Consider the following 26642-nt stretch of genomic DNA (forward strand, 5'->3'; position numbering starts at 1 on the left):
GGGGAAAAGCCCTATGAATGCTTGGAGTGTGGCAAGATATTTAGCCAGAGCTCACACCTGACTGTGCATCTAAGAACCCACACAGGAGAGAAACCTTATAAATGCTTGAAGTGTGGAAAGAGCTTCAGTAAGACAGCAAACCTCACTGTGCATCAAAGGACTCACACAGGGGAGAAACCATATAAATGCTTGGAGTGTGAGAAGTGTTTTATTCAGAAGTCACAACTGACTTTGCATCAAAGAACCCACACAGGGGAAAAACCATATACATGCTTAGAGTGTGGGAAAAGCTTTAGTGTGAGCTCAAGCCTGACTTCTCATCGAAGAACCCACACCGGAGAGAAACCATATGTATGCTTAGAATGTGGAAGGCGCTTCAGTGTGAGCTCAAGCCTGACTCTACATCAAAGAACACACACAGGGGAGAAACCATATAAGTGCCTGGAGTGTGGGAAGAGCTTCACTGTGAGTGGAAGTCTGACTCAGCATCAAAGAACCCACACAGGGGAGAAACCATATAAATGCTGGGAGTGTGGAAAGAGCTTCAGTCGGAGCACTAATCTGACTTCCCATCTGAGAATCCATACAGGAGATAAGCCATTTAAATGCTTGGATTGTGGAAAGAGCTACAGGGTGAGTTCAAAACTTACTCTCCATCAAAGAACCCACACAGGAGAGAAACCATATAAATGCTTAGAGTGTGGGAAGAGCTTCAGTGTGAGCTCAAATCTTACCATGCATCAAAGAATTCACAGTGGGGAAAAACCATATACATGCTTAGACTGTGGAAAAAGCTTCAGTGCAAGATGTGACCTGACAAAGCATCAAAGAACCCACTCGGGGGAGAAACCATATAAATGTTCTGAGTGTGGAAAGAGCTTCGGTCAGAGTGCACACTTGGCTGTGCATCAAAGAACCCACACAAGGGATAAACCATTTAAATGCTCAGAATGCGGAAGGATCTTCAGTCAGAGTTCACGACTTGCTGTGCATCAAAGAACCCATACAGGGGAGAAACCATATAGATGCTTTGAGTGTGGAAAGAGCTTCAGTCAGAGTGCACACCTGGCTGTGCATCAAAGAACCCACACTGGGGAGAAACCATATAAATGCTTTGAGTGTGGAAAGAGCTTTCGTGTGAGCTCAGGCTTGACCTTGCATCAAAGAACGCACACAGGGGAGAAACCATATAACTGTCTTGAGTTTGGAAAGAGCTGCTTCTGCACAGCTCTTCCTTTTCATGAATGAGTTTGCCCTGGAATGAAAACCATATAAATGCTTGTTAATTCATTGAGAATTCAGTGAAAGAAGAAGTCTAACTTTCTATCAAAGCAGAAATGGCTAACTGGACAAAGAGGCTATTTGAAGGTGATGATGTTTCATATTTTGCTGTTGGAAAGCCACTGCCCCTCTTCACTCCAGTGTGGCATCTCTTCAGGTGAGTGCTGTCTAAACTGCTTAGTGGACTGCTCTTGTCTAAGAGCATTATATCAATATTCTTAGTAGAAGTAAGCTTACTGCCCATTGAAGAATCATAAAGAAGAAGAAGAAAACTTACTGCCCATTGAAGAATAAATTCAGCAGAGAAACTATAAATACTGTAAGTGGAAAGATGAACAAACTCACATTGTTCTCATGAACAAACTTGTACTGGAGAGAAACTCTAATACGCGCTTGAAGTGTGGTGAAAGTTTCTGCCACAGAGTAAGCCTTAAGGCACCTCAAGATTTCCTGCAGGGTGTAAAAACAATTCTTTGAGTTGGAGTATGAACCTCCCTTCACATTGAAAAAGCCATACAAGGAGTCTGAATGCTTTGTAATTACCTCATGAGCCTTATAATATTAATGAGAAAATCCAAAAATGGTTTCTCAAAACTCAAGTAACAGTTACATCAACTCGTAAGAGATGATGTTTAATCTGCTGAAACCATCACACGTGAAATGCAATCATCGATGAATGCCAAGAAAGAATATGAACCATCAGCATTGAGTAGAAATTAAGAATGTTCTGCTTTTAATATCCAGAATTGAAATGGTAACTAAATAAAGTTCTGCTCTTCCCCGTAACCTGTTTTCTTCTCCCTCTCTCAGAACAGGATCACTAGGGGTCATTGGTTGGAGGGATGGAGGGAGGTTGGATTGGTTGGGGTTGGAGGGAGGTTTAGGATGGACAAAAGGAGGCACCTTCACACAGCACACACGCAGCCTGTGGAATTCATTGCCACAAGGTATGGCGATAGCCACTAACTTGGAGTACTTTGAAAGAGGCATTACCCATGGAGTCTTGGCAGGTGGCTGTAACCCATATGTGAGGTGATGAGAATCAATGGGGCTGATAGCACTTGGCAATGATGTCATTGGTGAGCCTCTCTGATTCTGCTGAGTTGGATGTTGCCACTGCTGTGGGAGGCAGTGCAGGTGAGAGCCTGGGAAGAGGTTGGGGGCACTGGTACCAGCCCACAGGAAGGACTGGGGGAGGGATAAGCCCCAGAGCCTTGCTGCCGGCCAGCATTGAAACTACTGAGCTCAATGCCCAAGGGTCTGATTTGGTCAAAGGCAGCTTCCTATGAAGAGAGATTTGGGATAATTTTATGACAGACTTTCATATGCTGTGTGTGTGTGTTTGGTTGTTTTGGTTTACGTAGGGGCTGACAAAACCCAGGCCCCCTCAAGCCCAAGGAACCTGGTTGTGGGGAAGGCTAGAGCCCTCCAGCTGGAGACCAGTTGGCACCCCCAGGCCTTGCATTCTCAGAAGGCCTCAAATCCCAAGGCGCTGCTAAAAGCAAGGCGCTGCAAGTGTATCCCTCCACCTGCAGTATCACTGAGAGGAATCCATGCTGGGAAGGTCACAGGTAGAGTAGACCCTGACCTACCCTCACAGGGCTACCTTCTGATGCTGTTCTGTCCAGTCCAGGCCCCAGATTAGCTGAAATTTCCAGAATGCTGACATCACCGCTCAGCCCTCCCCACCCAGAGAATCGCAGCTGCAGCCAACCTGCTAATTCAGCCATCCCTTTTCTCAGCTTTGAAGGCAGCCACCAAGCCTTTCTCCAGGGGCCAGTCCAAGAGCCTCTGACAAGTCCTCCTCCCCCCACCCCACCCCACAGCATGTCTTCACTTCCCAAAATTGTTCCTGGACTAAGAACAGGAAATCCAGAGTAGGAAGATTTCCTTCTCTTAACAGGTGTGGCCGAACCCTATGCTGCATTTACAAGGGAGTGCTCCAGCTGCAGGCCAGTGCTGGCAAAGAGTGGCAGCCTCAGAGCTGTGCTGGTGGGGACCCCAGCCCACAAAAGGGCAGATAATTTGGTTGGGGGGAGGGCAGGGGGAGTTTCTTGGTGGATCAGGGGAAGAGGGCCAGGAACAGGCTGGAGGGGATGGGTCATTGGTAAACATGCCTGCTGGATCCTATCTCCCATTTTTCATTCTGTTCCACCCTCTTTCTAACCCTGGACTTACTCCAGCTACACAGCTGGAGTAGGTCCAAGGATACCCAGCAGCCATCGGACCTTACACACACACACACACACACAAGCTTTCCCTTACCTTGAGTAAACCTCCTGATTGCCCCCCCCCCCAACAGAGCATGCAGTAAGTACCTCCATGGTGGGGAGTAGGATTGAACTGTTAGTCTTTGGTTTTATATTGAATAAATGCGACATTACTTCTCGAAAGAAAACTTCCTTTGCTTTTGTCTCCTGTCTCTGACTGGAGAACCTTTGATACCTTAGTAAAAAGGACCTAGGCCTTCCAAAGCTGGGCGCAGGCAAGATGCTTAGGAGTCAGGCCAGAGGAGAAGAACCGTGCCCAGGCTTCCACTGGGGAGAATATTCCAGCCAGCACAAGATCATTGCAGTAAATGCAGAGAAAGCAAAGGGGAGAAAAATCAGATCAATGCCTTGGAAACTTGGACAAGCTTCACGGGAAGGGAGCCTCTTTGTATGGCTCCATCCGAAACCCTGCCACATGCACTGATGAAGCTGTGTCATGGAGGTGGGGCAATCAGCAGACCTCCTTGAGAGAAGGGAGCTTTTGCTCCCTTACTTCACAGCCTCGATGCCCATGGGTCTACTATGCCAGAGCTATAGCTGGCATAAATCCAAGGAGAATAAGGAAGCAACACAGACCCAATTGAGGGGATTGGATGTGGCACGCGCAATGGCCACCAAGATCTCACCCCCTGGTCCCTGCCTCCTTCCCTCAGTTGCTCCTGCCCACAAACATGCTCTCCCCCTGCACCAGCTCACCTTCTCCAGTGTAGGCCACTGGCCAGCAACTTGAATTCATCACCTGTGGCGCACTGTGTATCAGGAAACCATTTAAGATGGTGGGGCTCTGTGCCACAATCACACAGCCCACAGCATTGGGCTCTTAGGCAGAAATTCCATACACACTTTCCTTGAAGTTGGCCCCATTGAATGCAAGGGTATGTTTTTGAGGAGACATGCAGATCTCAGCAAAGAAACAAAGGAAAAGTTGTGAACTTCCCTGACTGGCCTCAGGGACGCTTTCCCCTTCTCAGACACGCAGAACTCCATCCCAGCTGGCCAGAAATCCACTACAGACAATTTCAGAGTCCAGACTTTGCTGCAGTGCTGGTGACACTACCCAGGTCATGATAGCAGGTGCCTCCTGGGATGGGGCAGAGTCCTTGGGCTGGTCTGTCGAGCAAAGGGGCTTGTCTTCTGCGATGGCTCCTCTGGGCCACCCCTCCTTTGTCCCTTGGGCTGAAAATCTCACCCCAGCTGGCTCCCATCTTGCAGGAGTGATGCGCAAAAGACACAAATTGCCGAAGTCCAATCCCAGGCCTTTCTGCTCCCAGCTTTGCTCAGGAGTTCCAATAAGTTGGGGTTCCAGTTTTTTCCTCAAATGGCTCCTTCTGTCTCCAAAAGGGGACCATTCATCTTCTTATGGGTTGCAGTCCTTCCTGGTTCCTCCCCACCAGGGAGAAAGGGTGTACTTACCCAGGGAGGCCAGGATCCCTTAATTTTCCAGCATGAGTTCTCTGGGCAGAGAATTTTTCCATTAAGTCTTCTCAAGGAGTCTCTATTCTTCTCAGGGCAGAGAATGCTGACCTGGTGGGACTAGAACCTGAACAGAATTCAGGCAGCTTCCAAAGTCTGGAACTCAGGGCAGGAGACAGTTTATTTTTCCTGTTCATTTCCATAATGCTGTCTAGGTGCATGGCACACATTCTCTCCACCACCGCCACCCCGCTTTTATCACAACCCTCTGAGGCAGGCTAAATGGACAGTGTGTGTCTGCTCAAAAGTCTCATTGTGTTGAATGGGGTTACTCCCGGGAATGCATGCTGAGGGTTGCAGCTGAAAGAGTTGGTGAGTGGCCCAGTCACGGGGGAGGTTTATGGCTAACTGGGAACGTGAATCTGAGTCTCCCCTAGTCTGTCACTCTAACTACTACATCATGCTGTTTCTCCCCAACATGCAGGATTCAGGGGGATGCTCCTTCTGTATGTGAAGGTTCTTATGGAGTGGACCTCAACAGGTGGGAAACCCTGGCCTCTGAGCGGCCCGCTTGGAAGCAGGCTGTGCAGCATGGCCTTTCCCAGTTTGAAGAGACACTTGGCCAACAGACCGAGGCAAAGAGGCAAAGAAGGAAGGCCCACAGCCAGGGAGACAGACCAGGGACACACTACACTTGCTCCCAGTGTGGAAGGGATTGTCACTCCCGAATCGGCCTTTTCAGCCACACTAGACGCTGTGCCACAACCACCATCCAAAGCGTGATACCAGAGTCGTTTGAGACTGAAGGTTGCCAACAACAACTTATGTATGGTAACTAATGACTACTGAGAGGCTGCCCATCACAATCTGATATGATCCCTCTTAAGGAGCAGAAGCATTGACCTATTGTCCCTTGCTTCTGCAGCTCAGACCAGCTTGCTTCCCAATCCATCTTCTGCCAGGACCCCTCATTTCAGTGGAGAACTTGCAGCCAGATGGAGAATTTCCTCCAAGACCTGGCCCCAGGCAGGCATAGGCAGTCATTCCCTGAAAAGACACATCCCTTGAGCCACCAGAGGGCCCAATTCATGCCTCATGAAGTGCTTTCTCACTGACCTGAGCCTCCACCCACAAAGGGTGACCGGCCTCACCACTCACCCCCAGGAAGAGAATATCAGCAGAGCGTTTCTTTTAGCACATCAGATCACAAAGGGACAAGAAGCACCCTCCAAACACAGATCCACCAGCCTGGAGTAGGCTTGGAAGTACAACCTGCAGCTGCCATCTGACCAGCCTGGGCCAAGCTTTTATCAGATCTGGCTCACTGTCGACTGCATTCAGGTCAGCACTGCACCAATGGTGTTTTACTGGCCCCCATTTCCTGATCTGCCTGGCTGGCCGAGGGACCAGAGTGTGATGACACAGATGCCGATAGGTAGACCAAGGGCCTGACTCCAGGTAAGTCGGCTGTGTGAGGAACCGAGTTGGGGAGACTGTGCGCAAACTCCAGTTTTAGGATAGCCTGTCTCTGAGGGCCAGATGCAAGGCAGCAGCAACAGGAAGCAGGTATCACGACTTGTATGAACATAGGGGCATCCCTGAAGCATCTGGTGGGCCACTGTGAGATGCAGGAAGCTGGACCAGATGGGCCTGATCCTTGGCCTGATCCAGTGGAGCTTTTCTTATGTTCTTACATGTCCCAGAAAGCCAGTCAGCAATTTAAGGTCACCTGGCCTGCTTCCTCCACACCCCCACAAGCCTCTGGATGGATCCCTCCAGCCTCTGTTCAGCCTCCTGCTCTGCTGGAGCCTCTTTCTAGGGAGGAGACCCTGAGCAGCAGCCTGTGCCATTAGTTGTGGAGCAGCTGTTAAGTGAAAATCCCCTTTTTCCTTTTAGTTGTGATTTTCTCTCTATCTGGTCATGTTACTATGGACTAAAATATCATGCAGGCTAAACTTCTCACACAGGCCACATTTCCAAAACTCTGGTCAAGTCACAAGCTCATGGTAACACAACCATCACCTCCCCATGGTCACACATTAGGAGGAAGTCTGGCATCTTAAATCATTGTTTAAGTGTCTCCTACATTACTGTATTCATTGTATTGTTTTAACCCAATCACTGTTTAAGAACTGTATGCAAAAATGTCTCCTAATCCAATCACTGTTTAAGTCCTGTATGCAAACTTGATCTGCCTTCTTGGGTTGCTGAGTCATTGTATTGTTTAAGTTCCCCCAGCTAGGAAACCAGCCACAGACCCCATTGAATTTTGCTGATAAGGGACATCCTGATCCTTTCAATGTTTTCCACATTCCAAGCACCCTGCTAGGTGGTAGTGAGCAAGCTACCATCCAGCTCAGCTCTGTCTGAAAACCCCTTCTTAAGAGAGGGCTTCCTCCTACATGCTCTCTCTGGCTCTCCCTCCAAGGACCAATACATCTGTGTTGTGTCAGAGGGTCCTCTCCACAGGACTCTCCCCCACCCCTCCAACTGCTCTACAGGACAGGTAACTATCTTACATCTGGAACTCTTTCCCTTCTCCCCCCCTTTTCTCTCCTTCTCTCCCCATCTTTAGTTACCAGCTGGGTTTGGCAGATCATGGACCCCTAAAATCCTTCCCTACAACCTTTCTTTTGTTTGTAAGCCGCCTTGAGTCCCTCTGGGGAGAAAGGCTGGGTAAAAATAATAATAATAATAATAATAATAATAATACCCAGCATGGCTTTTAGCCCATGATGGAGAAATTTGTCCAATTCCCGCTTAAAGGCATCTAAGGGAGATACCAACATCCCATTCTGTGGCAAGGAGTTCCACAGTCTACCTATTGGCAACCTTCAGTCTCGAAAGACTATGGTATCGCGCTCTGAAAGGTGGTTCTGGCACAGCGTCTAGTGTGGCTGAAAAGGCCAATCCGGGAGTGACAATCCCTTCCACACTGGGAGCAAGTGCAGTCTGTCCCTGGTCTGTCTCCCTGGCTATGGGCCTTCCTTCTTTGCCTCTTAGCCTCAGACTGTTGGCAAAGTGTCTCTTCAAATTGGGAAAGGCCAAGCTTCACAGCCTGCCTCCAAGCGGACCGCTCAGAGGCCAGTGTTTCCCACTTGTTGAGGTCCATTCCTAAGGCCTTCAGATCCCTCTTGCAGATGTCCTTGTATCGCAGCTGTGGTCTACCTGTAGGGCGCTTTCCTTGCACGAGTTCTCCATAGAGGAGATCCTTTGGGATCCAGCCATCATCCATTCTCACGACATGACCGAGCCAACGCAGGCGTCTCTGTTTCAGTAGTGCATACATGCTAGGGATTCCAGCACGTTCCAGGACTGTGTTGTTTGGAACTTTGTCCTGCCAGGTGATGCCGAGAATATGTCGGAGGCAGCGCATGTGGAAAGCATTCAGTTTCCTCTCCTGTTGTGAGTGGAGAGTCCATGACTCGCTGCAGTACAGAAGTGTACTCAGGATGCAAGCTCTGTAGACCTGGATCTTGGTATGTTCTGTCAGCTTCTTGTTGGACCAGACTCTCTTTGTGAGTCTGGAAAACGCGGTAGCTGCTTTACCAATGCGTTTGTTTAGCTCAGTATCGAGAGAAAGAGTGTCGGAGATTGTTGAGCCAAGGTACACAAAGTCATGGACAACCTCCAGTTCATGCTCAGAGATTGTAATGCAGGGAGGTGAGTCGACATCCTGAACCATGACCTGTGTTTTCTTCAGGCTGATCGTCAGTCCAAAATCTTGGCAGGCCTTGCTAAAACGATCCATGAGCTGCTGGAGATCTTTGGCAGAGTGGGTTGTGACAGCTGCATCGTCGGCAAAGAGGAAGTCACGAAGACATTTCAGCTGGACTTTGCTCTCAGTCTGGAGCGGTTGAAGAGCTTTCCATCTGATCTGGTCCGGAGATAGATGCCTTCTGCTGCAGTTCCAAAGGCCTGCTTCAGCAGGACAGCAAAGAAGATCCCAATCAAGGTTGGTGCAAGAACACAGCCCTGCTTCACGCCGCTTCGGATGTCAAAGGGGTCTGATGTGGAGCCATCGAAGACAACAGTGCCCTTCATGTCCTTGTGGAAGGATCTGATGATGCTGAGGAGCCTGGGTGGACATCCGATCTTGGGGAGAATCTTGAAGAGGCCGTCCCTGCTGACCAGGTCGAAAGCCTTTGTGAGATCTATGAAGGCTATAAAGAGTGGCTGTCATTGTTCCCTGCATTTCTCCTGTAGTTGTCTAAGGGAGAATACCATATCAGTGGTGGACCTGCTGGCTTGGAATCTGCACTGTGATTCTGGATAAACGCTCTCTGCAAGTACCTGGAGCCTCTTTAGTGCAGCTCGGGCAAACAACTTTCCTACAATGCTAAGGAGAGAGATGCCACGGTAGTTGTTGCAGTCACCCCGTCACCTTTGTTCTTGTACAGCGTGATAACGTTTGCATCCCTCATGTCTTGAGGTACTTCACCTTCTCTCCAGCAGAAACAGAGGATTTCATGCAGCTCAGTAGCGATGATCTCTTTGCAGCACTTTAGGACTTCAGCAGGGATGCTGTCTTTTCCAGGTGCTTTGCCAAAGGCAAGGGAGTCCAGAAGGATTGGGCTGTGAGTAAATATCTCTTTACTCAGTGTGTAGTTAAGTCTGTGGAGCCAGAGCTCTGCCTCTTTCTCTCTCCAGAACAGGGACTGACAGCCCAATACTTCTGAGCATGTCTACTCAGAAGTAAGTCCCATTGGAGTCAATGAGGCTTACTCCTAAGCGTGGATAGGATAGGGCTGTGAGGCTGCTTTGCAGGGTCAGCTTCAGTCCAACTGCACCCCAGGAGGAGGAGGTTCAGGGGCAGGGGAACTGGCGCTGCTTCACACGTGCAGGCTGAGCGCATCGTGACACGTGCAGCTTCAGGGTCACATCAAAAGTTCGTGGCACCAGGAGCATCGTGCACACGGGGGCGTCATGGCACGTTTGGGACACGAGCTTCAGCTCGGCACCCTCCCCCTGCCCGGCCCCACCAGTGCGGGCGGCCCCTGGCCAAGGCTGAGGGCGCAGCTCCTGCCCCGAGGAGCTCCCAGTCCAGACCCTCCGACCCACACAGCCCGCCTCTCCCTTGCTCCGCCCGGCCGGCCAGCGAGCGGGAGCAGGAAGCGGGCGGCGCCCGAACGGGGCAGAAGGTAAGAGGAAGGAGGGGGGTTCAGGATCGCCGCCCCCTCTCCGCAGTGGACCCCCGCTGGACCCGCTCCCGTCCACGAGGAGCGCGGGGGACTCCGGGCTCGGCGCCTGCAGGACCCCCGGCCGCGGGGCCAGGCGAGGCGAGGCGGGCGCCCCTCCTGCTCCAGCCCCAGCCCCAGCCCCATCGGCGAGCAGCTCCCCACCCGAGACGCCGGCAGGGCGAGAGAGGTGCGCCCCCCCCCGTGTCCCTTTGGCCAAGATCTCCCCCTCACGGTGCCAGCTGCCTCTTTCTTTGTTGCGACCCCCCCCCCCCCGCGTTAACAGCCCTGTGATGGGGCAGGTGTGAGCTCACTTGCCCCCCCCCCCGCCTTCCGGCTCTCCGAAAGGAGCCTCCCCAGGCCCCCCCCATCTCCATCTCTTCGCTGCGGAAGAGGAACAGGAGGCGGGCTGAGGACTGCGGGCTGCAGGTAAAGGGGGACCGGGCCCCCAAAGCCCCCCCGGGAAGGACGAGTCCGGCGGGGCTCCGGCGCCCCCCCCCGCCGCCCCCCCGCAGCCCGGCCAGACCTCCACCCAAGACACCCCCGCGCTTCCCAGTGCTTCCTTCCTTCTTGCAACACACTCCCCCCCCCCCAACATGTAGAGCCGCGTCCTGTGATGGGGCAGATGTGAGCTCACTCCCCCTCCCCCCGCCTCTGGCTACCAGGAAGGAGCCTCCCGAGGCTCCCCATCTCCAGCAGCCACTCAGCAGGACAGCCGGAGCTGGAACATGGCTCTGGAGTGTCCCTTCGCCTAGACCCCCCCCCCCATGTCAGCTACTTCTTTGTTGCAACTTGCAACAGTCCCCCCCCCCACGTGAACATGCAGAGCCCACATCCTGTGATGGGGCAGATGAGAGCTCACTCGCCCCCCCCCAGCTGCCAGGAAGGAGCCTCCCTAGGCCCCCTGATCTGACCCACTGCCCCACCTTGCTGGCTCCAGCTCCTCCGGGTCTTCCTGCTGGCTTGGCAGGGAACCTCCTGTGGGGCCTCCAGAGTCTGTTCCGGACCAAGTTTTGACCCGCCAGGCTCAGCTGTCTGGAGGAGGTGCTGTGGAGGCGCCTTGGGGCAGGGACCCCAGAGGAAGGAAGCAGACTTGGAAAGGGACAGGAGTGTCAAGGAGTTCTGGCAGACGCTGGTGTGGAGGATCCAGGGCCCCCGATGCTGCCCACTCCACTCTGCAGCCGGTCCTACAAGCTCTGCCGCCAGTGGCTTCAGCCAGGTCAGCGCACCAAGGCCCAGATCCTCGGCCTGCTGGTCCTGGAGAGGCTCCTGACCCTCCTGCCCCCGGAGGTGGAGCACTGGGTGCGAGACTGCGGGCTGGAGAGCAGTGCCCAGGTGGCACCCACTATGAGGACTAAGGGTTTTTCAGCTTGGTCCCTGTTCTCAAGCAGGTCTGGGGTATGTGGGCTGCATTCACATTCCCCTGAGTCTGTGGTGAGGGGTGGACACTTCACCAGCTTCTCTCGCAGTTTACAAGTCCGTGGAGCCATCGCAGTTTAAGAACTTTTTAGACTCGGTTCCGCACTGTGAAGTCTGCTTAGGGACCAGCGTGGAGCCTGTTGTGGTTTTCAACACAAGGGTTTGAAATATGGAATGCGTTCAGTGGGACTTACTCCCAGGAAAGGCAGCCCTGGACTGCAGCCACAGAATCTCTTAATGTGGCAGCCAGAAGCGAAGCCTCCTGGTCCAGCCCCCGCATTCCATCTGAAAATTACCAGTGAGGGAGAATCTGCTATAGGGTGAGGCAGGTCTTTTCCAGGGCTGAGCAGCTTTGAGAGCCCTGCAGACACTTAAAGGCGGTTATCAAGCGGTTATAGGGACTCAAAGACAGCAGCTCTCCCCGCTGCCTGCCCCCCCACCTCCAGATTCATGTAGCTACTATGCCAGTATGCATGGATAGACCTGCCCTTCCTGCATCCCTCTCATCCTATTGTCAGGTCAGCTGAGGTGGTGGGACTGGCCATGTCTAGTGGAAGTCAATTTTGTACAATAATGGTGTGTTGTGTGAAGATGGACTTCCTGTTGTCTCCTCGGACTCTTTTAACTGACGCAGGATCAGAACCAGAGCCTGGAAGCAGCAGAACAGTGACTCATTCCCTGAATTGGAATGAAGTCAGTTTTCAGTTTCAGTTTCAGTACCTTTATTGGCATACAGTTAAAAGATCATTAAACACTTTCATGCAGCTAATTAAAAAAAATGTTTGCTTATAATATAACACACCAACTTGCAATTAACTCCCAAAATTCAGAGACTTCAGAGAAATGGGGGCATGCTTCAGATTAGATGCCACAATTTGCGAGATAAATGTGGCTATCTGGGAAATGGTGTTAGGGTCAGTGGAAGCGAAAAAAGAATGCCCAGGTATTTGAATGTCCTAACCTGTTCTACAGTTTGTCCATTAAATCTCCACTCTCTTGGTCTCCAGGACCTTTCAAAAACTACAGTTTTTGACTTGGTATAATTAATTTGTAACTCATTAGAGCAAAAGAATTCAACACACTTCCTAATCAAGCGTTTCAACCCCAAGCTAGAACGAGATAAAATAACCGCATCATCAGCATATAATAAAATTGGGACCTGCAAGTTCCTCAGTCTAGGAGGGTGACCGTCAACAGTGGCTAGAGCAGGAGCCAGGTCGTTTAAAAAGAGATTAAACAGTGTAGGAGCCAACACACAACCCTGCTTCACCCCCTTGTTGGTGAGAAATTCATCAGTGCATTACCTCTCGGGGAGTATCTAACTTGGGCAGTTGTATTTGAATATAAACCCCGGATAAGAGCAAGCAGTTTAGGATCTAGCCCCATACGAGCTAGTTTTATCCATAAAAGATTTCTGCTCACATTATCAAAAGCCCCTTTGAGGTCTAAAAATGCAACAAAGAGTTTTGATTTCATTTGGGTGGAATGTTTGTGCGCTAAATGTTGGAGAATGAGGGCATGATCCAGGGTGGATTTCCCCTGTCTAAAGCCTATTTGTTCTATTCCCAAGATGTTAGAATGGGTAATCCATTGATTAAGGCGCTGAAGGAGAAGTTTTGCGTACAGCTTACCAATTACAGAAATTAAGCTAAAATTGTCCGGCTTGCAGGGATCACCTTTTTTAAAAATGGGGATCACTATGGCTTTAAGCCAGACTTTGGGAAATCGACCAGAAGCATTGATGGCTGAAAAGAGCGGGGCCAGAATGGACGTCCAGAATGAAGGATCTTCTTTGAGCCAGTTGGTAGGAATGGCATCAGGCCCCGGGGCCTTGCCCGGCTTTAGAACTACAATTAAATCAAGAATTTCCCCTTCAGACACGTCAGGCCAAGCCTCAAAATTAGAAAAAGAAATTTCTGGGTCCCCGCTACCGACAACTGCCGGATCAAAAAACAAGTCTGAGAAATGGTGGCGCCAAGAATGGCTAGAAATTAGATTAAATTTGCCCGTACCTTCATTGGAAGATCTAGAGACAATGTCCCAAAATGCCTTATGGTTGTTACTAGCAGTAACTTGAATCAGTCTATCCCAGGACTTTTTAATGAACTCATGCCGCTTGGACTGGGTCAAATCCTTCAGGGAAGCAATAGCTGTAAAATAGATTTTCAAATCTTCCTTGGAATTGCTAGCTCTAAAGTTTCCAAAACACTCCCTAGCATAAGCCTTAGCTCGTTTGCAGTCCTGATCATACCATCCTGAATAGTCATTACTAGTCCTGCCTTTGGCCTCGACTGTTGGATTAGCAACATTTACAAAAATATGGTTCATTAGAGATTCAAAGGCAGATACTATAGATTCAGGCTCTGTTAGGGTCAGGACATGTTCCCTCAAGATCTTACCACATGAGTTATTCAATAATGACTGGATTTCAGAGAGGGTGGAATTGTTCCATCTAATTTTTGCTAAACAGGTGAGACTATCCCTAGCACGCAATGGAGGAGCTATGTGAGGTAAGTCTATGTTAAAAAAAGTACATAGGGGCAAGTGATCACTCAGTTTAAAGTCATCGACTTTAAAGATGGAAACAAAAGGCAAAAAAGAAGCCGAAATTAAAACATAATCGATGACACTAGTACCTGCTGGTGAAACATGAGTAAATTCCAAAGCCCCTGAAAAATTGCACAATCCATTAAGCCAAATCAAATTAAACTGAAGGCTAAAGTTTGCCAGAGAAATCCCGGCATCATTGAAACAGATATCTTTGGAAAATCTCACTAAATGTCCATGGGTAGAGATAAAAGGTTCGCAGTCCTCACAGGCCATCTTGTGAAAGATCTCAATACCGTCCCCAACTCTTGAGTTGAAATCTGCACCAAGGATTACTGTAGCGTTGGGATAAATACTGCACGCCGCGTTGCATTGTTCGGAAAGAAAATTCCAAGCTTGCTCCCGCTGTGAGCTGTTTTGGCAGGGGGGTAAATAGATGTTAAAAACCAGAAATGTCCGCTGTTGAATATCCAATTTGATGATTAATAAGTTGCATAGATTTTTTGATGCCTCCACAAGGGTCGCTGACAAGAGCGGGTTAATTAATGTTGCCAAGCCTGCTTGAGCGCGGCCCATCTTGTTAAGTCTATAGGCTGGCAGATGGAAAGTTTGGTAATCGCCAAGAAGGATTGGTTCCGTTGCCCACGTTTCTTGCAGGAGTATGATGTCAAAAGATGTTAAATAGGCTAGGAATTCCTTATCAAGACTCTTTCGTTTCCAACCCGCAATGTTCCAGGAGACCAACTTTACCTGGTTAGATAAATGTGTAGCAACAGCAAGGCTATGAAAGGGATAGCTGTCAGTCGAAAGTTGCCTTAGTCACAGTTGAGAAGAGTGAGAGTTCACCAGGGGCGTAGCAGGACAATTGAGAGGCCAGCCGGAGTTGGTTGTTGCTAAGTCGGGACAACTTCCAGCTGAATCTAACTTCTTAATGGACGAGTTAAAATCGCCAAGTACTTCCTTCTGCACTAAAAGAGTTGGGCAAGAAGGTTGTTTGGGTGGAGATCGATGAAAAGATGCCTTGGGACAAGCGTCCAAGTCAAGTATGGGCAAAGGTGTTACAATTGGCAAAGACTGACACACAGTAGTCTCTGAGGAAAGGGGATGCTCACTCTGCTGTATCTCAAGCTCCCAGGGTGCATTAGTATGCGAGTTTTCCAAACCAATTCTAGTAGAATACGCACTGATCTTCTCTGATTATAGATTTGGGCCCAAGGAGTTGGTCGATTGTTCGGAGATTGGATTGGACAAAGGAGGCATAAAAAGCGGCCTTTCAGCTATGCTAGGCATCAGAGGTTTAATTAAAAGTGATGAATTTGGAACTAGAAGAGGATCATCCCAGGGGAACATTCTTAAAACATCAGAAGGGGGGTGATTCGGGAAGTCCGATTGGAGGCAGAAGGAAGTCTCCATGTGCTGAGACTTCATGAGCATGGAACCTGCACCCACAGGGTCCACCACCAGAGGGATTCGATTGACACCATGCACTGTGCTACTCGAGGGAGTTCTAGAAGAGACATTAATTCTAGAACTAGAAGACAGTCCTTTAGTTAAAATAGGCGGCTTATGAGAATTAAATTTAAAAAGCGTTTGGCTTCCAACCTGTAAAAAAGTTCTCTGAATAATTATGTTAAAATTCCAAAAATGTATTCTAGCGTTAAAAATAAGGTTAGGTACTGCTTCCGAATTAAAAGCCAAATAGAGCCTTTTAGTATAGTTCCTGGAGGGCAAAAAGAAGAATTCCTTCAGTGCAGACAAATCCACTTGTACCTTCAACAGTTAAGATAGAGCCTTAACCGTCCTGGGTTTAGAAGACCACAGAAAAGCATCTCCATAAGGAATATTAAGAACTATAGCAGAGGGAATTGATCTCAGACGTATATTGCAAGCAGTAGTAATTAAACTTCCCCTCTCCTGTTGTGAGTTGTTATTGGGCTTCACTCTTAAAGGAGAGGGTGGCGCTGAGAGGGAGCTGGTCTGGCATGGATGAAAATTGCTGCCAGTTTGGATTTTGTTTTCCAACCGCTGCAATGCCTGTAAAACAATTTGCAGTTGTCCTTCTAATATGTTAAAACGTTCATAGATTGTTAGAAGGGTCTGAGCGGAAGTTAAACAGGCATCTCCCAATGTTTTTAATTTCGCCACAGAAGATATGCTGGCATCCAAGCTTGTCTGAATTCCACCTAGCAGCTCAGAAGCTGTGTTCTGGGTAATTTCTTCCTTATCGGGGGCAGATAAACATACTGCTGATAAATCCAAAGAGGAAGAACAGAGAGGGGTAACATTTGCAGCCTAAGGTTTGGGGGCGGGGAATATAACTTAGTCTGTGAAAGAAAGGGCTCAATAGAAGGAGAGGCCTTTACCGCATTATTTAGAATCTTCTTTTTCCTTTTGGCACCTTTCTTATCAGTCCCACTCGTCGCCGGGCTGGTTCTCTGTCTTTTCTTTGTCGGCACTGTCGGCCTTTTCTTTGAAGAAGCTGATGACATAATGCCCTTCAGGAACTTTTATTGTGCTGTAAAACTTCTCAATATCTCACTCAGCACATGAAGAAAGATAAACTTTAAATAAACGAATGGGGGAGTAACGGGAATATAAGAATAAAACAATATTTGTAAATTAAAAGCCTGAGCACTTAGAAGGAGCAGCTGCACCAGCGGCCATCTTGGCTCCACCCCTTGGAATGAAGTCCCTCTTCCCCCTTTGTCTCCCCCACAGGCAGTGGAGGGGTCAAAACCTTGTTTTGATCATGCCACCTCATTGCCTCTCACTCCAGATGCGCTTCAATGTCAGTAAGCGTAAAGTCATGCACATTGGGGCAAAAAATCAAAACTTTACATATAGGCTGATGGGTTCTGTCTGTGACAGATCAGGAGAGAGATCTTGGGGTGGTGGTGAACAAGTCGATGAAAGTGTCGACCCAATGAGCGGCGACAAGTTTGCTACAAACCTACTTGTGGGATTTGCAAGAGCTTGGCTTTGGGGGAGAGTGGAGTGGAATGGATAGATGTGAAATGCCCAGATACCTTGCAGTCAGAGATGACCATTTTCTTCACTTCCTCCACAGAATTTCCCACACCTGAGCTTGTCTACTGGCTAGAAGGAAGGAACACTCCCTTTGCCATGGACTCCAAGGAAGGGGACGGATCAGAAAGTATCTGCTTAGCTGTGTGGTGAAGTCTGTCCTTGGGAGGTTGTGTTTTCTCTCTTCAAGGAGAGAAAATCTGCGGCCAATTCTCCAGTGGACATTTCTTGTGGCTTTGTGCTGTGTTGACACCTCACAACCCTTCCCTCCTCCAGCTCTCTTTTCATCAACAGAACTAGGATGGGATGGTCCCCTCTTCCACACTAAGCTCCTCTCCTTTTAGAAATTAGGCTTCCCACCTTCATTGCCCACCTGACCTGTACCTTCTTTAGCAATGCCAATCTTGGTCCCCTCCCCACCTCTGTTCCAGCAACTCCTCCCCCAAATGCTGCTTCTTCCCCTGCAAATATGTTCTTCCTTCCTTGCCACTTCCCTTTCTTAGGGTTCAGAGCAGGGCAGGGCTGCATCCAGACATCAGCTTCCACAAAAGAAGTCCTTCATTCTTCCCTCTGTGGCTTAGGGAGGGTGAGAAGAACTGCTGGCCAGAGATCTTTATCAGTTACAATGGATGGGGAGCAGCTCCACTGAGATTGGCAGGCCAGTGGAAGAGCCGCAAGGCAACCTCAAAATGAGACTTTAAAATCTGGTCTGCAAGTATTAAAGCATTAAAGCTGCTGTGAGGCCTGAGGGAGTTCAGAGGGAGGCCCCCTCTTGTGACTTCTCCACAAAAATGTCCAACAGGCTAGCAAACCTGCCTCCATTCTAGGACAAGGCAGGTTGCAACAGGTCAGGCAGCCATGACTGTGCTGCATCTCTCCAAGGGAGAGTTTTGATTCAGTCCATGAGCAGGGCTGCAATCCTATGCATAATTCTTGTTGGTCAGTTCCAATAAATACACTGGGATTTACTTCGTACATGCCTAGGAGTGCGCTTTGTCTCTTACACTATCACACAATATTCTCTCTCTGTTCCAGGAAACAGTGGACAAGACAATGAGGATCAGAGGAAGCCACCAGGGGTGTCAATGGAAACTCCTGTCTGTTGCATGAAGGAAGTGACATTTACAGACCAACATGGATCAGGAAGGCAAGAGGGAAGCCCCGCACCAGTCTGGAGGACTAAATCTGTTGTTTTTCAGGATTATGACCACCGTGAAATCTCAGTCCTATGGAAACATGCCAAAGGCGAGAGAAGGAATAAGCATCCTTTGCACGGGGCAACAGTCAGTTGTAAATCCAACAATAATAAATTCAGCAAACTCCACATAGAGAAGAAATTGTTAAAATGCTCTGAGTGGAGAAAGAGCTTCAGTTCAAGCACACAACCTACTTCCCATACAAATATACGCACAAGTAAGGAAGCTGCATCTCAAAACATGACAAAGAAGCAGGAGGGGAACCAAACAGAGAAATGGAGACATGCATCTGATGCCCATCAGCGGTGGGGTTTAAATATCCCAGTTGATCCAGAAAAAGAAACTGGAAAGAAGAATGAAAAATGCCCTCAGTCTGCAAAGACCTTGAGCAGTAACTTGAAACTTAGCACACATCAAAGAATCCACACAGGAGAGAAGCCATTTAAATGTCAGGAGTGTGGAAAGAGCTTCAGTGTGAGAGCAAGTCTGACTCTGCACCAAAGAACCCACACAGGGGAGAAACCATATGAATGCTTGGAGTGTGGAAAGAGCTTCAGTGTGAGAGCAAGTCTGACTGTGCACCAAAGAACCCATTCAGGGGAGAAACCATATAAATGTATGGAATGCAGCAAAAGCTTCAGTGTGAGCTCAGGGTTGACTGTGCATCAAAGAACCCACACAGGGGAGAAACCATATAAATGTATGGAATGCAGCAAAAGCTTCAGTCAGAGCTCAGAGTTGCCTGTGCATCAAAGAACCCACACAGGGGAGAAACCATATGAATGCTTGGAGTGCGGCAAGAGCTTCAGTCAGAGCTCAAACCTGACCATGCATCAAAGAACCCACTCAGGGGAGAAACCATATGAATGCTTGGAATGCAGCAAAAGCTTCAGTAAGAGAGCACACTTGACTCAGCATCAAAGAACCCACACGGGGGAGAAACCATATAAATGCTTGGTGTGTGGGAAGAGCTTCAGGGAATCTGGAAAACTAACTTTGCATCAAAGAACCCACACAGGGGAGAAACCATATAAATGCTTGAAGTGTGGAAAGAGCTTCAGTCGGAGCAGTAACCTGACTTCCCATCTGAGAATCCATACAGGTGAGAAACCATATAAATGCTGGGAGTGTGGAAAGAGCTTTAGTGAGAACTCAAGCCTGACTCAGCATCAAAGAACCCACATGGGGGAGAAACCATATAAATGCTTGGAGTGTGGAAAGAGTTTCTGTAAGAGTTCAAGCCTGACTGTGCATCAAAGAACCCACACAGGGGAGAAGCCATATAAATGCTGGGAGTGTGGAAAGAGTTTCTGTAAGAGTTCAAGCCTGACTGTGCATCAAAGAACCCACACAGGGGAGAAGCCATATAAATGCTTGGAGTGTGGAAAGAGTTTCTGTAAGAGTTCAAGCCTGACTGTGCATCAAAGAACCCACACAGGGGAGAAACCATATAAATGCTGGGAGTGTGGAAAGAGCTTTAGTCAGAACTCAAACCTGACTCAGCATCAAAGAACCCACAAGGGGGAGAAACCATATAAATGTTTGGAGTGTGGGAAGAGTTTCTGTAAGAGTTCAAACCTGAGTGTGCATCAAAGAACCCATCTGGAGTAGAAACCATGTAAGTGCTTGGAGTCTGGAAAGAGCTTTAGTGGTAGCAAAAACTTTACTGTACATCAAAGAACCCATAGAGGGGGAAAAACCATATAAATGCTTTGAGTGGGAAAGACGTCCAGTGAGCACTCAGCTCTAACATCACATGAACAAATTCATACCAGAGAGAAATGCTCGGAGGGCAGTGAAAGCTTCCACCATAGGAAAGCCTTAAAGAACATCAAGCTATGCACACAGGATAGAGATCTCATTAACAGCAGCAGACCTCCCCAGCCCCTCACCTGGGGCAAAGGTCCGCAATAGCACCCTCTGTGGGCTATCGCCACCCCCCACCGCACAGAAATCTACCCCCCCTACTCTCCTGAGGCTCACTGAGCCTCACAGGACCCAGGAATGCATCAGGAATATGTAGGTGAAACCCCTGTGAGGTTCCCCAACTTTATAAACTGTGCTTCCGCAAAACCGGCACAAGCATTAAATCACAAGCATTATAGTGTCCATGAGACTGAACTTGTGGCTCTCCCACTGGCCTGCAGATCTCAGTGGAGTTGCTCCCCATTCCTTTTTGCTGATAAGGATCTCTGGCCAGCAGTTCTTCTCACCCTCCCTAAGCCACTGAGGGAAGAATCCAGGACCTTTTGTAGAAGCCGGGAGCCTGTTGTCTGGGTGCAGTCCTGCCCTGCTCTGAGCCCTAAGAAAGGGAAGGGGCAAGGAAGGAAGAACATATTTGCAGGGGAAGAAGCAGTCTTTGGTGGAGGAGTTGCTGGAACAGAGGTGGGGAGGGGATCAAGACTGGCATTGCAAGAACTCAGAAAACTTACTGTGCATCAAAGAACCCACACAGGAGAGAAATAAATATATAAATGCCTGGAGTGTGGAAAGGGCTTCAGCATAAGCTCAAACCTGAAAAAAAGCAGCCATACAGATGAAAAACCATGTAAATGCTTGGAGTGTGGAAAGAGCTTCAGTGACCGCTCATCCTATACTTTCCATGAAGAAATTCACACCTGATAGGAACCATTTAAGTGCTTTGAATGCGGTGAATGAGGATAAACAGAGGATAAAAACCACAACAGTCAGAGCAAAAAACGCACTCAAGGAGTTTCAGTATTACTTGGTAATTGAATCATGTGCATTAAAATATCCATGAAAGACACCATTCACAAATAGTCTTGAAGGAACAGCTACATCTAGAAAAAGATGAACAAACTCACATTGTTCTCATGAACAAACTCATACTGGAGAGAAACTCTTATACGCGCTTGAAGTGTGGTGAAAGCTTCTGCCACAGAGTAAGCCTTAAGGCACCTCAAGATTTCCTGCTGGGTGTAAAAACAATTATTTGATTTGGAGTATAAACCTCCCTTCACATTGAAAAAGCCATACAAGGAGTCTGAATGCTTTGTAATTACCTCATGAGCCTTATATATTAATGAGAAAATCCAAAAATGGTTTCTCAAAACTCAAGTAACATTACAACAACTCTAAGAGATTATGTTTAATCTGCTGAAACCATCACACGTGAAATGCAATCATCGATGAATGCCAAGAAAGAATATGAACCATCAGCATTGAGTAGAAATTAAGAATGTTCTGCTTTTAATATCCAGAATTGAAATGGTAACTAAATAAAGTTCTGCTCTTCCCTGTAACCTGTTTTCTTCTCCCTCTCTCAGAACAGGATCACTAGGGGTCATTAATGAAACTGGTTGGAGGGAGGTTTAGGATGGACAAAAGGAGGCACCTTCACACAGCACACACGTAGCCTGTGGAATTCATTGCCACAAGGTATGGCAATAGCCACTAACTTGGAGTACTTTGAAAGAGGCATTACCTATGGAGTCTTGGCAGGTGGCTGTACCCCATAGGTGAGGTGATGAGAATCAGTGGGGCTGATAGCACTTGGCAATGATGTAATTGGTGAGCCTCTCTGATTCTGCTGAGTTGGATGTTGCCACTGCTGTGGGAGGCGGTGCAGGTGAGAGCAGCTTCCTATGAAGAGAGATTTGGGATAATTTTATGACAGACTTTCATATGCTGTGTGTGTGTGTTTGGTTGTTTTGGTTTATGTAGGGGCTGACAAAACCCAGGCCCCCTCAAGCCCAAGGAACCTGGTTGTGGGGAAGGCTAGAGCCCTCCAGCTGGAGACCAGTTGGCACCCCCAGGCCTTGCATTCTCAGAAGGCCTCAAATCCCAAGGTGCTGCTAAAAGCCAAAACTGCCAGAACTGGATTGCAGTGAATCAATTCCTCCTCACCAACAGGAGTTGTGTGGTTTTACGAGGTTTTACGATCCTCGTATATGGGGTTACACAGAAGTAGGTGCTTAAATAAAACACAGGCTACAATTATCAAGAAAGTGCAACAACTAAAACAAAACTCCTAAGCTTATTGTCCTGACACTCAGCTGTTAGAATGTAGCCTCTGAGCATCAATGAAGTGTGTCCCTCCACCTGCAGTATCACTGAGAGGAATCCATGCTGGGAAGGTCACAGGTAGAGTAGACCCTGACCTAACCTCACAGGGCTACCTTCTGATGCTGTTCTGTCCAGTCCAGGCCCCAGATTAGCTGAAATTTCCAGAATGCTGACATCACCGCTCAGCCCTCCCCACCCAGAGAATCGCAGCTGCAGCCAACCTGCTAATTCAGCCATCCCTTTTCTCAGCTTTGAAGGCAGCCACCAAGCCTTTCTCCAGGGGCCAGTCCAAGAGCCTCTGACAAGTCCTCCTCCCCCCACCCCCACCCCACAGCATGTCTTCACTTCCCAAAATTGTTCCTGGACTAAGAACAGGAAATCCAGAGCTGGAAAATTTCCTTCTCTTAACAGGTGTGGCCGAACCCTATGCTGCATTTACAAGGGAGTGCTCCAGCTTCAGGCCAGTGCTGGCAAACAGTGGCAGCCTCAGAGCTGTGCTGGTGGGGACCCCAGCCCACACCAGGGCAGATAATTTGGTTGGGGGGAGGGCAGGGGGAGTTTCTTGGATCAGGGGAATAATAATAATAATAATACAGGTATTTATATACTGCCTTTCTTGGTGGTCAGATTTCTCCTCAGACTTTATTCAAGGCGGTTTACATAGGCAGGCTGATTAAATCCCCTTAGGGATTTTTACAATGGAAAGAAGGTTCTATCTTTCAAGAACCACAACAGTCCAGATGTTTCACTCTGATCTGGTTTCACATTCTGGCCTCCATCCTCCCACGCTCAGAGCAGATGGAATAGCTCGGCTTCAGCTTGTCAGCTGCTTCAAGGTCGCACGGTGCCGGTGGCCTCGAACTGGCGACCTTGTGGATGCTATCCTCAGGCAAATGGAGGCTCTACGCTCTAGACCAGACCTCCTGCCCTGTTCCTAAACCAGACCTCCTGCCCTGGGAAGAGGGCCAGGAACAGTCTGGAGGGGATGGGTCAATGGCAAACATGCCTGCTGGATCCTATCCCCCATTTTTCATTCTGTTCCACCCTCTTTCTAACCTTGGACTTACTCCAGCTACAGAGCTGGAGTAGGTCCAAGGATACCCAGCAGCCATCGGACCTTACACACACTCACACACACACACACACACACACACACAAGCTTTCCCTTACCTTGAGTAAGCCTCCTGATTGCCCCCCTCCCCAGCAGAGCATGCAGTATGTACCTCCATGGTGGAGAGTAGGATTGAGCTGCTAGTCTTTGGTTTTATATTGAATAAATGCGACATTACTTCTCGAAAGAAAACTTCCTTTGCTTTTGTCTCCTGTCTCTGACTGGAGAACCTTTGATACCTTAGTAAAAAGGACCTAGGCCTTCCAAAGCTGGGCGCAGGCACGATGCTTAGGAGTCAGGCCAGAGGAGAAGAACCGTGCCCAGGCTTCCACTGGGGAGAATATTCCAGCCAGCACAAGACCATTGCAGTAAATGCAGAGAAAGCAAAGGGGAGAAAAATCAGATCAATGCCTTGGAATCTTGGACAAGCTTCACGGGAAGGGAGCCTCTTTGTATGGCTCCATCCTAACCCCTGCCACATGCACCGAAGAAGCTGTGTCATGGAGGTGGGGCGAACAGCAGGCCTCCTTGAGGCAAGGGAACTTTTGCTCCCTTACTTCACAGCCTCGATGCCCATGGGTCTTGAAGGAGATTTTTAAGGTTTTCCTGTATTGATATATCTTCTTATGTAAACCTATGTATGTGTTTAACACTAGTAATGTATATTGATCTCTGAAACTGGTTTTCGGGCCTACAATTATGGCTACAGACTTTGGTTCTCTGTTACGCAGATAAGAAGGAATGTGTTTTTCAGCTCTAAACTGTGGCTGACAGCCAGGGACTTTTGCAAGGAAACATCCAAGATCATGTCAACTTGTACTAGGGCGCTTTGACCTGAGTTTCGATGAGTTCTGGAAGTTTGGAAAGTCCCGAGAAGCCAAAATGCGTCATGGTTGTTATGGACAGTTTGTTTTTCTACTGTTATAAAAGTGATTACAAAGGGGAGGTACAGAAGGGGGTATGGTCTTGTCCGTGACCAGTCTGTTCGAGCCTGTTAGAAAATAAACCATCTGAAAGAGAGCAACTCTTGATTTTCATTTCGGCTTCTAATTGGAAACAAAGAAATCCAAATTCTTTCTATCAGTTGGCGACCAAGATTGGGACAACGCAGTGACAGTTGGCTTGGTGGGTGCCTCACCTCTTGCTGGGTGCGCTTTGCGCGCACCTTCCCTTATTTTTTTGGGAGGAGAAGCGTGCCTAGAGGAGGCTGGGGCTACTCTGCTGAGACAGTTGTTGTGCAGTGACCTTCCCCTGGCTTGGGATGAACAGACTGTCTGATTTGGCTCCAAATTGCAAGATTCTGCATATGGAAAGGTGAGATGGTTGTGTCCTTTCTGTTGTTTGTTCTATGCTTTATGTTCTGTGTGCTATCCTGTGTCCTGTGTGATGTGTCTATGTTGTCTTGTGGCTGTCTTTTGTTTGATCTATGTGCTTATTCCTTGTGCTTAGGTCTAAATGGTTCTGTTTGTGTGCTTTGCATTGATCTGATTAGTTGGCTGGATTAGCTGATTTGACTAGCTGGCTGTAAGATCTTTGTTAGCTAGGGTGTTTAACAGGCTGTGAAGAAGGGAACTCACAGAGTCTATTTCAAGGGATTCTGGCAGAGTGCTGGCACTCTGGAATAGCCTGGCCGGGCAGGGAAAGTTTAGGTTTCCCAGGTATATAAATGAATGTTCCCGTGTGTTGATTTTCTAGACTTTTGTCCTGGTTTTCAACTGAAATGCTGTAAAATCTCCAGCCTGAGTTTGCAAAAATAGGGAGTGGTTCAGCAAAGCTGAATAGTGTTAAGAATCTGAGCATTTAGCCAGTGCTTGATGCTCTTCCCGGTCTGCTTGTGCAGCAGAGTTTAAACTAGGGCTGCTTAGTGTGTTTTCGCATCCTGTCAGCTAACTGTGATTTTAATCTGTGTGGTGTGTTTGAGACTGAATGAGACAGAGAGACTGTGTGAATGAATGAAGCTGAGTAAAAAGGGATTGTTCAATCCAACGTTTTGGGCTTCTTACTTGTTGATAAATCAGCTTGTCTTAAAATGGGCCAGACACCTAGTTGTGACTCTGATGCTCCTCTTTCCCTGATTTTGAGGGATTGGGATAGCATCCCAGGAACAGTGGGGCTGTCTAAAAAACGCATGGTCACCCTATGCACGGTCATCTGGCCAAGTTTTACCTCTTCATTGCCAGAATCTGATCAGTGGCCAAGCTGTGGAACATTCTCTGAGGGAAGGATGAGTGCTTTACGGGGAATTTTGCTTGATCAGAGGCCTGGTCAGGTGGATTATTTATTTGTATGGTATAATCTTAAACCTTCCGATGGGCAACGAGCCATACAGGCAATGTGTGTAGGAAAAAATAAATGTGGGGTATCTTCAACCAGTCCACCCCCCTACAAAGTTGATCCCACTTCCCAAGAGGATGATCAATATAACCCAGCCCTGTATCCATTCCATTTTTTGACTCCTAGGGGACAAGCTGGAGCTGCTCCAGTGCCTCAGGTAGCTGCAACCAGAACTGGAGGAATGGAAGGGCAACCTCTAACCACATTAAGGGCTACAGTTTCTCAGGATCAATTGGCTAGTCCTGTCTTGCGTAGCCGGGGTAGGGAACAAGTTTTCCCTGGGTCACCTGATTTTTCCTGGGGAACTGAGTCTAGTAATATTTGTCAGGCTTTGAACCTAGAGGTCCCTTCTATGACCCATAGTAGGCAAAGCTGTGATCCTACTGTGTTCGAGACAAGTCCAATTACTGATCATGATTTGTCTGTGGCTAGATCAGTCAATAAAATGGCAAAGATCTATGCTAGAGCACAAATTGAAGGTAAAGTGCCTTCGGGTGTGGAGTGGTCTTTCTCTCCGACACGTACAATCAATAAAATTGACAGATTTCGGCCGCAAACATCCACCCCGGGGAACTCTATGGCTCCGCTGAGAGCCTATCCAGTTCCTACAGCTGAGGGTCATGAAATGGTATTCACCTATACACCTTTCACTACCTCTGACTTAATGAATTGGCAGCAGACAGTACCACGTCTACAAGATAATCCAGATGTAGTGTATCAGAAGTTTAAAACCATTTTTGCTACTCATTCCCCGGTCTGGGCTAATGTTATGCAATTAATGGGCCATCTTTTAATGGAAGATGAGAGACAAAGGGTTAAACTAAAAGCCATAGAATATATACGG

The 26642-nt window shown here is 48.3% G+C and overlaps 2 protein-coding genes and 1 pseudogene across 2 annotated transcripts in view; 2 read left to right on the forward strand and 1 right to left on the reverse strand.

The window, feature by feature from the left end:
• LOC136640321 (zinc finger protein 721-like) overlaps positions 1-26642 on the reverse strand; it is a 108512-nt gene that overhangs the window by 33280 nt on the left and 48590 nt on the right. The window lies entirely within an intron of this gene.
• On the forward strand, positions 2-20949 carry LOC136641411 (zinc finger protein 850-like; annotated as a pseudogene).
• The window catches only part of LOC136641417 (putative nuclease HARBI1), a 13547-nt gene continuing 10653 nt past the window's right edge, over positions 23749-26642 (forward strand). Inside the window, exon 1 of the mRNA XM_066617193.1 lies at positions 23749-23832. Within this exon, the coding sequence (XP_066473290.1) occupies positions 23749-23832 (84 nt within the window). The remainder of the gene's footprint in view (positions 23833-26642) is intronic.

The sequence above is a fragment of the Tiliqua scincoides genome, chromosome 2 (assembly GCF_035046505.1).
Source record: "Tiliqua scincoides isolate rTilSci1 chromosome 2, rTilSci1.hap2, whole genome shotgun sequence".
Classification (NCBI taxonomy): Eukaryota; Metazoa; Chordata; class Lepidosauria; order Squamata; family Scincidae; genus Tiliqua; species Tiliqua scincoides.